Genomic DNA, 16,912 nt, shown 5'->3' on the forward strand with positions numbered 1-16,912 from the left:
GGGTGTGTTTTTCAAAATGTGTTGTTTTCTATTATTTTAATGCTTGAAGTAATGTCAATCCTGGTTATCCATAGATGATGAGAATGTGGGTGGGGTTTTTTCTTTTTCTTTCCTGTGTTTTCTGAAATTAACACTTAATTTTTTTATTTGTATGTTTCTAAAACTTGAGACAAAATGACTGAGATAGGGAGAGATTTGAAGCCATAGAATTGTTGATACAGCCACAGTGCAGGCAGGGTGGGTCATGAACATGGCTGGTAGCTGCTGAGAGAGGGCCACACAGGATGCCTGAATCCCAGTGCAGCCCTCGGAGCCTGATCCTGAGCTTGGCAAGGCCACATTCCCAGTTTTGTCTTTCCGGGCAGAGTTGATCAGAGCCTAAGAAGCTGAGTTACATTAAGACAACTCACAATAGACTAATGTACAAACCAGAAGCACCTAGTACTTATTTATAAGCTGGAAACAAGAGGGTCCATGGACCACCCATTGCTCTAGACCTTCCCTTGGGGTCTAACAAGACTCAGCTTTAGGTCAGAAGATTGTGGGCATTCCTAAGGCTGAGTGAATACATTCACTGGTCAGAGGAAACAGAGCCTTCGGGAGACCCCACCTGGCTGCCACTGTATCAGAACCAGGGCCTAGAATCGGAGGGAGCCTCCTCTCCCAGGTTAGAGCTGTATCTTTCATACTAATTGCTCAGACCCCGTGTGTACCTCACTTCCGTGGTATAAAGGACCACGAGACACCTTTCTTTGTATCAGTACACCTGGTCGTGTTTTCTCAAGGACATCCATTGTCTCCTGTAATCCTTGCTTTAGTTTGTTTTCATCCAGTTGGTGACCATCTTTCCAGGTACCTAAAAGTTAGCCTCAGGCAGTGGTTTTAGACAGCCTCAAGCCCTCGGGCTCCTGGGAGGTTTGAGAATGTCGCTCCCTCACGTCTCCACCAAAACCCAAACATCAAATATCTTAAGACTTCTGGAAGCTTTGCTTCTCCAGAGGACTGGGTTCAGGGCTTTGCTCCTCTGTTAGTTCTAAGAATAGGAAAATCCCAAAGAACAAAGACCTGCTTGTCTTTGTTTTCAGATACGGTTCACTCTCCAGTGTCACCAGCCTGCCACATAAGGACACATGGAAAATAGGGTCATTGTTGTGCCTGTTAACATAACTGTTATTTTCTCAAAGGCTTGCAATGAGCCAGGGGCTGTGCTGGATGCTGCGTGTGTGTGCTTTCCATTTAAGTCAATGTAATTCTTAGAACCATCCAAGTATAGGTATTACTACATTTCTTTTCATAGGTGAGAAAATGAGACATGAGGAGGGTAAGGAGCTTACCCCAGGTCACACAGTTATTCAAAGGTAGAGCCAAGGTTCAAATCCAAGTGTGTCCAACTGAAGCAGTCAGAGTGACTAATGTCTCTCTAATTGAGCCTTTGGGACAGTCACCCACTCTGGTCCCTGTTCATCTTTACCTTACTACCTACTGCTTTTTTTTTTTCAAGGCCCTTTCAAAATGCTTTTTAACAGACTTTTGTCAAGTGAACCACACTTTCTCCCTCCAAACATTCACATTCTGAACTGAACAGAATGGTTGCTGCACTTAACCTGGTAACACAGTATTTTCTGGCAAGTGTGTTCACATCTCAACTACAAGTATTAACACACGTTGAGAGACAGCTCTTGGGATGCAAGTGTGGACTTATTCTTGCTTCCGATAAATACAACAGAGAAGGCGAGAAAACTTATCAAAGGAACGTCACTCTCTGGAGACCTTGGCTTCACCCAGTTGGGAAGAGCTCAGAAAGCGCCCCCCGCTGGTGGGAGGAGAGGGTTTAGCTGAACTCAGATCCAGAAAGGACCCTGATGGCTCCAGTGAACAGACCATGGCTTGCCTGTCCCCTTTGTCTCTTCTGGTTAGAATATATGTCACATGTAGTAAACCCTTTCCTGATTATTAGCATCTCAAAGGCAAGAAGCCACAGCGTCATCCCAGTAAATAGACACCTTCCCCATCAGAGTGAGCGAAGCTCTCAGCACTTGGCAGAGATGTTCTTGGTGCTCATGGAGTCCTGAGCGTGCTCACTGCCCTCTCTTCCCGCACCAAGACTCAAGATCACCTCCATATCCTCTCCCTGACTGCAACATTGCACCCATTGCCTAGCTGGTCTCCCCACCCTCATAGCGCCTGCACCACACCAACCGCTGTGCCATGTCACATCTCAGCCACCCAGAGATAAGGAAAGGTAGACGTTGTTTCAGAAGGGCCACACTGGTGGGCCCTGCCAGCTCCACACCAATGTTCTGGCAGCACAATCAGATCCCATGGAAGCAGGTCACAGAACGCCAAGACTCTTGGGTTCTCCCAAGGACGGAGGTATAGATTTACACTCAGCCTTGTTCCTTGCGATGGCTTTCATGAAGCCACCTGAGGATTAGGTCCCTTATCTTGAAAGGAGAGGGCTGAATAGATGATTACCAAGAGTCTCCCCAATCAGTTGGTCAGTCGGTCCCTTTGTGGGTCAATTTGCCTCCCCATCTTCCACCCTGGAAAGATCAAGTCCTCTGCTGATGACGGGAGAAAGAAAGGATGGCCAATCCCCTCCTCAAAATGTGGTTTATTTCTATTTTTTTTAAAGATGTATTTATTTATTTAAGAGAGAGAGTGGGGGGGGGGAAGGGATGAGGGAGAGAGACAGCGAGAGAGAGAGAGAGAATCTCAAGCAGACTACCCACTGAGTGGGGAGCCTGATGTGGGGGCTCAATCCCACGACCCTAAGATCATGACCTGAGCCAAAATCAAGAGTCAGGCACTCAACCAACTGAGTCACCCAGGCGCCCCTCAAAATTTGTTTTAAATTTCAAGTCCAAGTGATACATTTCCCCTCCATATAGCCCCAGGTTGGGGAGGGGGAAGCAACAGGATTGATGTTCCCCTCTACCACCAATGCCATGCAATGATCTCAATGGTGCACTTTCAGGGTTCCCCTCGGGGTCACCCCTCAGCCAGCAAAGAGCACCCTCTGGAGCCTTTCTTTTCCCACCGCTATCTCTCTACCAGCTCCTTTAAGCCCTCTGCCCCCCTCCCCTCCCCAGCCCTTTGAGTTCTGAAAAGAAATCGGGGGCCAAACGCTATCATCATGACTGGGCTTCTGGATAAAAAAAAAACAAAAACTAACCAGCTGCTCACATTTGGAAGGTTAATCTTCTGATGGCATATCTTATTACCTTATCACACCAAAACTGTGTCTGTCTACTTCCCCGTCTTGAATTACATTCTTTTTTTTTTTTTCTTGATAGAAGGGAAAGGATGAGTTAGTTGTGGGAAAATATAACGAGATTTTTTAAGTCTTTGCCATAAAAAGTTTCATAGAGCTTAAAATGCTATGAACTACTATGCAAGAATATTCTGGAAAGACTTCTAGTGTCAGCTTACTCTCTTCACAGTCAACTTCTCAGAGCCTAAGTTAATTAGCTCTATTTCCTTTTTAGCTCTCTAAAGAAATGGTGATCATTAAACTTCTTCAGAGCTCTGGATTCTGAGCTTCATTCCCTTTGGCATTTCAAGTTCCAAATAGAAATGCTTGCTTTCGTAGTTCAAGTGTTACTTCAATTAGTAAATGTTCAGTTTCCAGTTCTGTATACTTTCTTGGCAATGTTTTCACTGGCACTGAAGTTTCTATTTTTCTTAACATCATTAGTTTTAATGTGCTGATTTGTCTTGGCCTTCAGAATATTTATAAGACTTTGATGGACACGGTGGATGATGATTTTCATAGTTATTCTTTTTTATGAAAAGGGAAAATAACTTTCTTGAGTAAAATCATATTTAGAAGTTGCATCAAAGCACAGCAATTGATACATCAAATCTCCAAGATGAGAAGCATAAAAGCAACCCCTACAGTTTCATTAGAAGAATGAGCTGTGGTAAATGCTAACACTAGCTTAGCACAGGCTATTTTGTTAAAATGCAAGTTCGAGAGAGTCAAATGAATAATCACAAACATCTACAGAATCCTACATACAAGGGAGACTCTGAGAAGCCATTTATAACAATAGCTCACATTTTCTAGAGCTTTCTACTGTTCGTGACGCACTTTGACACACAGTACCTCATTTAACCTTCACACAACCTTATGGATAGGTCTAGCTCTGTGAGCCTACATGGTTGTCTCTTCTCACGCCTGGTCATGGAGAAGGTCTGGGGCTTGTCCAGTGCCAGCCCAGACACCTCAAATCTGTCCCTCTATTTTGTCATGGCCACCCCAATGGGAACCAACACCTTTAAATCCAAAGTAAGAATTGATTGCTTAAAATGAAGTTTCAGGAGGGGCACCTCGGGGGGTGCTGTTGGCTAAGCATCTGACCCTTGGTTTTGGCTCAGGTAGCGGCCTCAGGGTCATGAGGTCAAGCCCGGTGTCACTGGGCTCTGTGCTCAACAAGGTGTCTTCCTGGGACTCTGTCTCCCTCTCTCTGCTCCTCCCCATCTCTCTCTCTCTCTCTGTCTCCCTCTCTCTCCCTCTCTCTCTCTCCCTCTCTCCCTCCATCAAATAAATAAATAAATAAATCTTTAAAATGAAGATTCAGAAAAGGTATGCACACATACCAGCCCTCCTCTGCCCTGTATACACACTCATATATACATACACACACACACACACACACACACACACACACACACATTTGCTAAATGAACAACCGAAGAAGGGCTTCTCAGCATAGGTGTGAGATTCCAGGGAGCTGGACGCCACCTGAAAAGTCACAGAGCACACAGCATCAAGCCAGCAAAGGTAGCTCAGGCTCCCAAACAAAGAAATTGTACAAAAGGATGAAACCAGGAATGTGGAAAGGGGGCCAAATTCCAGAAACACAGAGAACTCTCAGAGGCTTTCAATCTTGGAATGAGATACACTGGGGCAGGAAATTAAATGCATGTTAATGAAGACATAGATAGCTTAATCCCTGCATGCATGAATCCCGGGAAGTGGTTTGCAGGCCTCTATGAGGCCGAGCCACAGTGCCTGGGGGTGTGCGGGGCATTTGAAATCACCAGGAGCTTTAAAAATACTGATGCCTGGTCCCCACTGCCAGAGGTGAGATTGACTTGGTCTGGAGTTTGGCAGGGACACCAGCATTTTTAACCAGCACCCTCCTCCTTGCTGGTAATTCTGGCACACACTTAGTGGTGATCCAGTCCATGCCTTTCCTTTATAAATAAAGACACTGGGGTTTAGTGGGGAAAGAGCCCCAGTCCAAGCAGATTAGAGGCAGTGCTCACCCTGGAACCCACGTCCAGCACTGGCTCCCTGCTCCTGGGCCCCGACTCCAGGAGGAGCTGCTCCAAGTCTCAACAGGCTTACTCAGCCTGCCTCTCCTGCCCGCAGGTCAGCATCACTGTGATCGAGGCCCGGCAGCTCGTGGGCTTGAACATGGACCCCGTGGTGTGCGTGGAGGTGGGTGACGACAAGAAGTACACATCCATGAAGGAGTCCACTAACTGCCCCTACTACAATGAGGTCAGTGCCCTGTGGCCGGAGGTGGGGAAAGGGACTTCCCTAAATGTGGCAGGAGACCTGGTCCCTGCCGTTTCCCAGGCCAGAGCCCCTTGGGGGCAGTGGCACTATTAAAGAGTGGTTCCTGTGAGCCAGGTGCTCCTATAAATGCTGCAGGGGTGTCCCCTTTTCTGGCCTCGGCAAAGATCAGAGGTTGTTGCCATTAATCCCATTTTATACCAGAGAACATGGAAGCTTCTGGAGAGAGCCCTCGCCCAGGTGCTGAGGGCCAGAGTGGGGTTCTGTGTGCGCACCGTCTCTGCTGGGCTGCCTCCATGCTTCCAGAGCACTGGCCTTGACTCTTCAAAATGACAGAAAAAAGCCTGGTTCCTGCTCCTGTTCTTTGCAGCCATCTGAGGCCACACTGAGGTCAGAGGACCTCAGAGACCTTCTAATTCCATCTCCCCATCTTACAGAGGAGGATACTGAGGCCTCAGTATGAAAAAGGCCTTGCCTAAGAGCACAAAGAGCGCTGGTGATGAAGCAGGGCCCAGCCTATCAGCCTCAGCCCAGCACTCTGTCTACCACTTTGAGTGGCCACCCCTGACACAAGACCTTGACTTAGGGCTCCAGCAGGGAACCAACTTAATCAGCTCTAGTGAGGGATGCCCAGGAGCCCTTCAGATGCCTGAGCATGGGTCAGACTGGCCTGGGGGCCCTAGCCCTCCTTCTCCTGGGGGGAGCATTCAGTCTGCTTGTCATGGGGGCTCCAGGCAGTGAAGGTGCCAAGCTAGCCAGAGTGAGGCATCCTTGTCCTGTATCTCCATGTCTGTCCTGAGGAGTGGTGAGGGCTGAGGGTGCCACCGAACTTAGGGGGAGCCCCCCAGCTGCGCATCAGCAGGAAGGAAGCCTGGATGCACTTCTGTCCCTCACAGGGACCCAGACCAGGGTCCTAGGTGAGCCTGGTTCTCACAGCTGGTTGCCCACAGGGCTGGGACATCTGTGCTCAGGAAACACCTGCCCCCTTCCCCCAGCACCATATGGTGACCTTCCCAGGAATCAGGAAATTCAGCCTCCCCACCTCTGACCTTCTATCAGGTCACATCCCTGACTGGAAAAGCCTCCAACCTAGATAAGAATCTGCTTTCCTTTAATGGATATGGAAACAGGTGCCCATGGCCTTCCATGGTTATTCAATAGTGGCAGAGCCACGTTGAGCTGACTCAAGGGCTCACCTTGCACCAACCCCACACACCTCATGCTTCTTTCAGAGGGCTTCCTCCTCCCCAAGGAAACAGTCATTCTCCCCACACTGTTTCCCTGCCCAACTCTTACTCACCCTCCAGAGCCCAGGCCAAGTGTCCATGCCGCTGAGCAGCCTTACCTGTGCTCTCTGGGTCAGAGGTCAATGCACTTCTTTCTCTGTGACAATAATGGCCCTGAATTGTGGTTGGTCCCTCACGTCTCTATCCCTAGTGTACCCAGTCTCTGGCATCACTGTGGCCCAGCCCAGAGCCTGGCTTGTACCTGGAGGGCTTGAGTAACACATTGCAGAATGGATACTCCCCCAAAGGAAGCAACGAACATTTGCTGAGCATGTGCTGTACTTGGAGCCCATTCCTGGCAACATAGGGGCCACAGAGGTGACAGTCTCTGCCCTGACAGGCCATGTCTACTTCCAGCCTAGTAACCACTTTCCAATTATATCCACTAAGACTATTCCTTCCACTCCCGTGAGTCTTAAATCTGGATCATAGTTTCGTTTTTTGTCACAAATCCAAATAGCTCTGATTTGGTTACTTTCTGTTTCTTCCAAACCAGGGATTCTCAAATTCAGTACTGTGGACATTTTAGGCCAAATAACTTTTGGTGTAGGGGACTGTCTTGTGAATTGTAGGATGTTGGGCAGCATCCCTGGCTTCTAACCACTCGATGCCCGTAGCAACCCCCACCCAGTTGTGGCAACCAAAATTGTCTCTAGACATTGCCAAATGTCCCCCTGGGCTTAAAATCACCCCATTATGAACAACCACTGCTTCTCCTGATTCCTCTGGTCCTGAAGCAGGCTTTCTTTCCTTTTGCTTCTTGTCCAATACCACATTCTTCTTCATTGAAAAATACCCTTGGTGAGGGGATGCTCCTCAGTGGCTCAGTTGGTTGGGCATCTGCCTTTGGCTCAGGTCATGATCCCAGGGTCCTGGGAGTGAGCCCTGCATCGAGCTCCCTGCTCAGCCAGGAGCCTGCTTCTTCCTCTCCTCCCTGCTCATGCTCTATCTCTGTGTCTGTTTCTGTCTCTCTCAAATAAAAAAATAAAATCTTAAAAAAAAAAAAAAAAAAGGGAGAAGAAAAATGCCCTTGGTCCCAGAAGTTTACTTCTTCTGGCTACTTCTCTGAGTTAGCAGGAACTTTCCTTCACCTGCACTAAACACAATAGAGGGAGATGAGAGCAATCAGCATGACTTAGACTTTTAAATGGTTATGAAAGGGGACTACACTCAGGAAACACAAGGACTATACCCACAGAGTGCTCAGAGTGCAGAGTTCCTGCTCTCACTCAGCCGGGGGGCTTGCCCAGGGCTGACACAGCTGGCCTGGCCTGGCCTCTTGCCTGGCTCCAGACCTGTCTCCGTGTGAAGCGAGGCTTCCAACCACTGACTTCCCAGTACAACCTGACCATCCAAGACCAGGCCAGGGCCCCTTCTGCCTGGGTGCATCTGGTCCTGGCCACTGGTGTCTTCCTTCTGCCTAAACCACCTCTCTCCTTTGCCCAGGATCCTTCTCTTTCTTCTTCCCAAAGAACCTGACATCACCCAATCTGCTTAGCACCCCCAACTCTGCCTTTACTTTTTCTTGGCTCCTCTTTTGCCTACAAGGTGTTCTACTCCCATGTATTCTCCCCGAGTACAACTATGGAAAACCCCATATGCTCAGGGACAAGAACTAGGAGTTTGTCCATCTGTCTGTACACCTGTCCGCCCCTCCACATAGCCAGGCCTTTCCCAATCCCTCGTACTTCTGTCCTCCCCCAACAGTCCAATTCCGTGAACAGTCCCCACTACCCCTTCTCCCCATCATGTCTCCACCTCTGCCCCTAGCTTCACTGAAACTGCCTTCCAGGTCACCAAGGACCATGTCATCCCTAAGTGCAAGTCCACGTCGCCCCTCTCTTTTGACTTCCCCTCCCTTTCCAGCCTCTCAACACCCCCTCCTGCCACCCCCTCCCTCATTGTCTTTCCTGACACACTCCCTGTCCCCTCGGCTGAAATCCTGCTGCTTCTTGGAGGCCTGCCCTAGATCAGTCCCTTCCCTTACTCTCCTCAGGTATCTCCGCAGTCCCAAGGGGTCATTGCCACCTGCATTGGTCTAGATCTCCACCCATCTCTCCAGAGCTTCAGCGGCCCCCAGCCACGGCCTCCTGCACGTATTTGCTGCACACACAGCAGTCACCATGTACCATGCACTGACCACGCGCGCTCACAGGCTGAACACTTGACAGGGGTCAACTCATTTAGACTTCACAACCATGCCTCCCAGACCCCTTTGGATGGGCTTTGAGTATTATCCCTGCATCACAGGGTGGTAAACTGAGGCTCAGGAAGGAAGTGACTGGCCTGACAGTTAAAGCTTTGTCTGGCGCTAAAGGCAGCACTTGTACCCTCAGTGCTCTAGCAGGAGTCTCCAGCAGCCAGGATCAGACTCTCCTCAGACATTGGCCCTAGGCATGTTGGCAACACTTTTTCCTTGTCTCTGCCCACAAATTCTCCAAAGCAGTGGTCCCTCTGTGGCCACACCCCCTCCTCGTTCCCGACCGACACCTGCACAGCAAGGCCAGGAGACATGGGGCAGGGAGTGAGTGGCAGCTCCCAGCTCAAGAGGACTGTTCACACCCACAGCATTTTATATTTACAGCAAATTAAGTCGTTCACACCTCATTTTACATTTAAACATTGCTGAAATTGGGACACATCTTCTAGGCAGTGGAGCATTGTGGTTTAATGAAATGTCTGTGTTGCCTGTATAACTGCAATGTATATTATGGTGTCGTGTAATATCTCTCATCATAACAAGATTCTAGGTGGGTGTCTTTACCCCCATTTTACAGCCTGGGAAACAGATCAGACAATGTGTTGCTCAAAGCCACACAGCTTCCACCTGCCACAAAGTCAGGGAGGACCAGTGGTTGCCACTGCTGTTCATCTAAACTTCAGGGTGCAGGGGAAATGGCCGGGGTGCTGGCAGGAGGGAGGGGCCCGGCACTGCCCCAGCCACGGTCAGCTGGGTGACAGCAGCTCTGGGTTGTCCCCCCCTTCCAGTACTTTGTCTTTGACTTCCACGTCTCTCCTGACGTTATGTTCGACAAGATCATCAAGATCTCGGTGAGTGGGGAGCAGCCCTGGCAGGCAGGGCCACTAGCTTAAACTGCACCTTTGTGTAGGCTTAAAAAGGGGATCCCTCTGGATGGACCAACCACTAAAAGCCCCATTCCCAGCCCTATGCCCAGACACGCAGCCAGGCAAGTGGGGCACAAGTTGATTTGGGCCTCTGTCACCTGTTTAGCCAGGTGCCTATGTACAGTGTACAACCTACTCACCCGTACCTAGCAGCCAACAAAAATGAGGGAAAGAGGGATTAATGCTGAGCCTCAGCAAGCTGCCCCTGCCCTACCAAATACCCTCCAAAAAGCTGTTCCCCAGAAAGACAGGTGGTGCCACCATCAGACCACCCCATCCCTACCCCCATGGAAAGCCTCAGCCCTGCCTGGCCTGACTGGTGGCTGGTGGTTCTGCCCGGAAGGTGATTCACTCCAAGAACCTGCTGCGAAGTGGTACCCTAGTGGGGTCCTTCAAAATGGATGTGGGAACCGTGTACTCCCAGCCTGGTGAGTAGCTGCGTGATTCGGTCAGCATCAGTACCCACAGCTCCGCGAATGTAGCACATGCCGTCCTTCCCACCCTGACGGTCCCGGGGCCTAGCCTGGCCAGGACCATAAACTCAGTGTGAGGCCGTTGGGTGTGTGGAGTGATGGGGTGTCCAGTCTGCACATGGATGCGGTGACTACCTGTGCTCAGGCTGCTGGATTCACAGGAGCCCTGCGGGGTGTGCGGCATTGCTCCCGTTTACACTTGAGGGGCCTGGGGCCTGAAGAAGCACTGGGGCTTCCCCAGTCACCCAGTCCATTGGGGGTGAACTCAGGCTGTATGACTCCAGAGCACCCACTGAGCCACACTGTCCTCAACACAAATGTGTTGTAGCAGCCTCTGAGGGATGCTGGGCTCACTGAGCAACCATCAAGGGACCCAGGCCTCCTGAGGATAGCCATGCAGAGCTGTGGCTGACCAGCAGCAATGTGGGTCCCCAGGGGCCAACAGTGGATGAGGCTGGTGAGAAAATCCCAAGAGGTGGCCCAGAGGGTTTGTGAGGCATGGGACAGGCAGAGGAAGTGCCCTCAGCCTGCAAGATGATGGCTAAGCCCATGGCCAGCTCAGGGACCCCTGGCACACATCCTGGCATTGGGCCCCACCTCATGTCCTAAGAGTGAACCCACCACTGAGGATGCGGTAACGACTGCATTAGGCTCTTTGACAGTGACAATACAGTTTCACCCGGTGTCACACTTGACTGTCACAAAACAGTGAGGTAGGAGACATCAGCGTTCCTTCCCCTTTTACAGATGAGATAAATGAAGCCAAGAGAAGTTAAGTGGCTTGGAAGTGCCACTGAACTATTAGGTTGAACAAATTGGCAATTTCTTGTGCTTCAACTTAGTAGACACTTGGCCTGTGCACACTCTGCGACTAATACTAGGGAATCGGAGACCAAACCCAAGCTTATACACATGAACATCACAAGCTGCAAGAGACCTGAAAACATCGAGTCCAGCATCTCCATATGACAAAGAAGCCCAGGGTTATGAGGAGACTTGCCCAGCACCTCCTGGGAATAGAACTTGGTCTCCCAGCTGCCAGGCCAGTGTCTTTCCCACTGACACACACACACACACACACACACACACACACACACACACACGTTGTAGTCCAAGATGGCCCTAGTGACCATTAGCATCTTAGAGGAGTGGGAAAGGAAGAGGGCCAGTTTTCCATCTGGCACTTCCTAGGAAGCATGCCCAGCTGCGGGCCATGGGCTGGGGTGGAACCCCAGGGCTGAGTAGTGCACCCCCCCCCCAGTACTGGTGGCAGAGGTTTGGAGAGACAGCAAGGAGCCTGACGTGGAGATCTGGGCTTCTCAGCAGTAGAGTCCTGGAGAGAAGCCACTGCCACTCAGGGAGCACCTGCTAAGTGCCAGGCACCAGGGCAGCCATGCTGTGCTGGCAGGCCTAACCCTCACTGCCCTCTGCGGGCCACTTCACTCCAAGTCACAAGAAGAAAGCAGGCCCAGCAAGCTTACATAGCTGGTCCAGGGAATGGAAAAGAATGTGAACCCAGGACCAGGTGGGCCCAAAGCCCAGGCTCTCCACTGGGCAACCCACTGCCAGACTTGCTGCTTCTTCTGAAGATCTGTTCCTGAGCCTGGTACCCTTCATAGGAACCTGAAGTCACAAGGCCCCCACAGCTAGGGTACTGATGTCTTCACTCTGATGGTCTCTGGCTTGGTCTGAGCCTCCCCGAGAGTCCCTCATTGCTGACCTAGCCAGGGAGTCATTGGAAATATGCTGCCCAGGGACACAGGAGTTCTGGGTGCTACTGGAAGTCTTGGGTGGTATCAATATCTTGTGGAGCTGGAAGGGTTTCCTGGGGAGACCAGGGCCTGTTATCACCCTGGCAGGACCACTTTTGCACCATCAGATGCATGCAGCAGCAGGACACTGCTCACTCACTAATTCCCTCTGCTGGAGATGAGGAGGGGTTGTATAAGTCTACACCCACCCTTTGGTAGATCACAGAGGAAGTCCGGGGTGCTTGCAATCTCCTTAGCCCAACCACCTTCCCTGACGGGTGTCTGAGAAGTTTGAGTGTGGGGAGAGGTAGGAAGGAGGCCCTTCCAAGCTCAAAGAACAGCAGCCATAAAGGCAGGAGGGTATGAACAGGGACTCCAGTAGTCCAGAGAGGAGTAAGCAGCTAGGCCCAGAGGGAGCACAAGGGTGGGGAGGGATGAGTGGAGTGAGCCAGGCAGAGCTGAATCAGGAGGCTCCACGGACCACACTGAGGTCTATATCCCAAGCACCGGTGAGCCCCTGGCATTTGAAAGGAAGAGCCAGGGAAGGGGAACCTCTCTGAAGGTTCTGTCTGGCAGCTGTATGTAGTTTGTCTGCAGGGGTGAGGGCAGGAGAGCTGCAGGGGTTTGGAGAGTTCTCTCTTCAAAATCACACCACACACCCGGACACAAGACCTTGCCCTGGCTGCTCACCCCTCTGGGGACCGCTGTCTCCTCCTGTTCATCCTGGTAATCAGGAGCAGAAAAGATGCTCAGCTCCGCAGCTCCTCACCCTGCCCCAGGGTGGCAGGTGCAGTCTCCACTCCTCACCCCTGCAGAGCACCAGTTCCACCACAAGTGGGCCATCCTGTCAGACCCCGACGACATCTCCGCTGGGCTGAAGGGCTACGTGAAGTGTGACATTGCTGTGGTGGGCAAGGGGGACAACATCAAGACACCCCACAAGGCCAACGAGACAGATGAGGATGACATTGAGGGGTGAGGCTCCCATATACCTCCGCCCAGCCCCTGGAGACCTGACCCAGCCCTCCCTTCTCCCAAAAGGAGCCCCTGGAGTGGACTTGGCGCACAGACCCTACCCCCTGTACCTCCCACTCCCAGACAGCTCAGCTCTTCCAAGAAGAACCAAGGGCAGGGCTGGCCAAGGCATCCACAGACTCTCCTCCCAGGAGGGGAAGATCAGAGGCAGGACAGGGCAGGAGTTCACGGAGATTGTCCTGGGCCCTAGGGTATATAGATGCCAGGGCAGGACTGGGGTGCCCACACCTGGCCCCCACAGCTCTGGCTGTATGTGCCGGCAGGAACTTGCTGCTGCCCGAGGGGGTGCCTGCTGAACGCCAGTGGGCCCGGTTCTACGTGAAAATTTACCGAGCTGAGGGGCTGCCCCGTATGAACACCAGCCTCATGGCCAATGTGAAGAAGGCTTTCATTGGTGAGAACAAGGACCTGGTCGACCCCTATGTGCAAGTCTTCTTTGCTGGCCAGAAGGTATTGGGGTGCAGGATGCAAGAGGTTGGGTTTGGGGTAACAAGCAGTAGAGCAACAGAGTGATTGGAAAGTGGGGGCTGGAGGTGGAGGTGAGGCAAAATCAGAAGCCAGGTGACATCGTTGATCCCTGGGTGCATTTGAGGAGAGTGGGAGATGAGGGGAGCTCCAGCCGAGAGGGGCTGGAGCTAGGACCATGCTGGGGAATCCTTTTAGGCATGGGCCTTACGGGATCCTGCCTGTCTCTGCATCCTGGAGACTGAGAACTAAGGCGGGAGCACTGAAAGGGAGGAATCTGAGAGGCTGGCGTGGGGGAGAGTGCCTGCTGGATATAAGTGCACACACGCGTTCATATACACCCACATACACACGTCCCACATGTGAGCACTGGGTGTTAGATGCAACTGATGAATCACCGACCGCTACCTCTGAAACTAGTAATACGCTGTGTAACACCCAGTGCTCATTCCATCCCGTGCCCTCCTTAATGCCCATCGCCCAGCTACATCTCCCCACCCCTCCCCTCCAGCAACCTTCAGTTTGTTTCCTATGATTAAGAGTCTCAAAAAAAAAAAAAAAAAAAAAAGAGTCTCTTATGGTTTGTCTCCCTCTCTGATTTCGTCTTGTTTTATTTTTCCCCTCCTTCCCTTATGATCCTCTATTTTGTTTCTTTAATTCCACATATGAATGAGATCATATGGTAATTGCCTTTCTCTGACTTATTTCACTTAGCACAATACCCTCTAGTTCCATCCATGTCATTGTAAATGGCAAGATTTCTTTTGCCACACACACACACATATGTATACACCACATCTTCTTTATCCATTCATCTGTTGATGGACATTGGGTCTTTTTCCATGGTTTGGATATTGTGGCTATTACTGCTATAAACACTGGGGTGTAGGTGCCCCCAAAATTGAATTTAAATAAAAAATTTGAATACATATATATATATATATACACCACACACATACACATACACATGTGACTACACACATATACACATACCACATACACACACCCGTAGGTACACATGCATACACACATCCTACACATATATATATGCATACATACATAGTCCACATATGTAGCACAACACATACACACACAACCCACAGGCATACACACACATGCACATAAGCCACCACACATACACGTACACATGCACTTGCATATATATGCATGGATACACGTGCACATACACACACCACACACATGTACATGTGCAGGTGCTCACACACACACACACACACCCTAACCCTCATTCCCTCCCACCAGGGCAAGACTTCAGTGCAGAAAAGTAGCTACGAGCCCCTCTGGAATGAGCAGGTCATCTTTACAGACCTGTTCCCCCCACTCTGCAAGCGCATGAAGGTGCAGATCCGAGACTCAGACAAGGTCAACGATGTGGCCATCGGCACCCACTTCATTGACCTGCGCAAGATTTCCAATGACGGAGACAAAGGTTAGCAACAGGAGACTGCATTAGGGGCAAGGGAACCGAAAGGAAGGGGTAAATGGGACTCCCCCCTCACCCCACCTCCACCATCTCCACCTCCTCCAGAAAGGCACCGGACATAGTGAGGCTTGGTCAGCAGCCCCCACCTCAAAGGGTGGACAGTCATGGCTCAGGTCTGCACAGGGTTGACAGGGCCTGCCTGAACCAGGTTGCCTGGGTTTGAACCCGCACAGTTAGTGGCTGTGTGATCTTTGAATTTGTTTTCTCATCTGTGAAATGGAAATAATAATTATGTGTGTTTCACATATATGGATACTGCTGCCACAGTCCCTATCTATGGGCTTGTGGGGCTCACCCCTTCTAGGACCCAGGCACCAGGTACCAGAGACATAGAGCAAGAGAAGAATCCATTCCTGTCCTCATGGTGCTCACTGGGGACTAGAAAGGTGGATGTGCTACCGAATGTTCGAAACCTAAGGCCAAAGACGCAGAAGGCCACATATTACATGACTCCGTTTCTATGAAATGTCCAGAACTGTCAAATCCATGGAGAGAGAATATAGACTAGTGATTCCAGGAGGCAGGAGAGGTACCCGGGACTAACTGCCAGTAGGTACAGGGTTTCTCATGAGGGGGATGGAAGTGTCCTGGAAACAGGTGATGCTCGTACAACATACTGAATATACTAAAAACCACCAAAATGCATGTTTTAAAATGGTGAATTTTATATTATGTGAAGTATATCTTGATTTTTTTAAATGCCATGATTTTTTTCTAAACTGAGCAGAACAAAAGCCAAACAAACAAAGCTCATACAGCAGATCAGCCCCATGTTACCCAGAGACAAATTCCAACAGCGGGAGAAGTTATCGGGGCCTAGGCACTGGGCCGGCTTCGTGGAGAAAGCGTTACACAGGCGGACAGAGGGAGGATGTTTGGAGAGGAGGGGAGGGGTCCACGTGAGCAGGGTGGGAGACCTGGTGAGATGCTGGTCTGCGGCCACCAGGGGCCAGAAGGCCAGGCTGGGGAGTGTGAGAGGAGCTGGCGTCTATAGGCAGCCCCGGCTCCAGCTCCCAGGAAGCAGGGAGCCTGACCCAAGGAAGGGCTCTGTGCGAGTGAGGAGGCTGCCCAGGCGCCCATGCACAGCAGGGGTGAGCTCTTCCTGGGGCCTCCTGTCAGCCTGCCTCCAGTGTTTCACCGAGCAAGACACGGGGGCCTCAGCTCGGCAGCCAGGAGGTGCAAGCCCGACGCCCTAAAAGAGGCTCCACCAGCCCCATGAGCCCCTCGTCCCTCTCCCCGTGGCCCACAGGCTTCCTGCCCACGCTGGGCCCGGCCTGGGTGAACATGTACGGCTCCACCCGCAACTACACGCTGCTGGACGAGCACCAGGACCTGAATGAGGGCCTGGGCGAGGGCGTGTCGTTCCGCGCCCGCCTCATGCTGGCCCTGGCTGTGGAGATCCTGGACACCTCCAACCCTGAGCTCACCAGCTCCACAGAGGTACAGGTGGAGCAGGCCACGCCGGTCTCAGAGGTGAGGACCCAGGGGGCCGGGCTGTCCTCCAGGGCCCCTGGCTCAGCCCTCTTCCCGCCATGGGACCCTAGGCCTGGGCTCAGCCTGTTGCTGCCGTCTGCCTCAGAGGGCAAGACCCCACGACGAAGCCTCCTTCCCCAGGAAGCAGGAGCCCACACTCTGCCCCCAATACCCCGAGGGGACCTCCGTTCCCTCCCACTGCCTGTGCCGGCACTCTGCCTGGAGGTCCCAGGTCTCTGCTCTGTTCCTGACCATGGTTGTCCTTGTCTAGG

The 16,912-nt window shown here is 51.4% G+C and overlaps 1 protein-coding gene across 12 annotated transcripts in view; it reads left to right on the top strand.

The window, feature by feature from the left end:
- The window catches only part of OTOF (otoferlin), a 215,659-nt gene that overhangs the window by 176,724 nt on the left and 22,023 nt on the right, over positions 1–16,912 (top strand). For all 12 annotated transcript variants that reach the window (XM_072767470.1, XM_072767468.1, XM_072767467.1 and 9 more), the window contains 7 exons: positions 5,381–5,512; positions 9,802–9,864; positions 10,283–10,367; positions 12,979–13,138; positions 13,462–13,648; positions 14,927–15,113; positions 16,417–16,640. In XM_072767470.1, coding sequence (XP_072623571.1) covers positions 5,381–5,512; positions 9,802–9,864; positions 10,283–10,367; positions 12,979–13,138; positions 13,462–13,648; positions 14,927–15,113; positions 16,417–16,640 — 1,038 coding nt within the window. The remainder of the gene's footprint in view (positions 1–5,380; positions 5,513–9,801; positions 9,865–10,282; positions 10,368–12,978; positions 13,139–13,461; positions 13,649–14,926; positions 15,114–16,416; positions 16,641–16,912) is intronic.

This window comes from Vulpes vulpes, chromosome 8 (assembly GCF_048418805.1).
Source record: "Vulpes vulpes isolate BD-2025 chromosome 8, VulVul3, whole genome shotgun sequence".
Lineage (NCBI taxonomy): Eukaryota > Metazoa > Chordata > Mammalia > Carnivora > Canidae > Vulpes > Vulpes vulpes.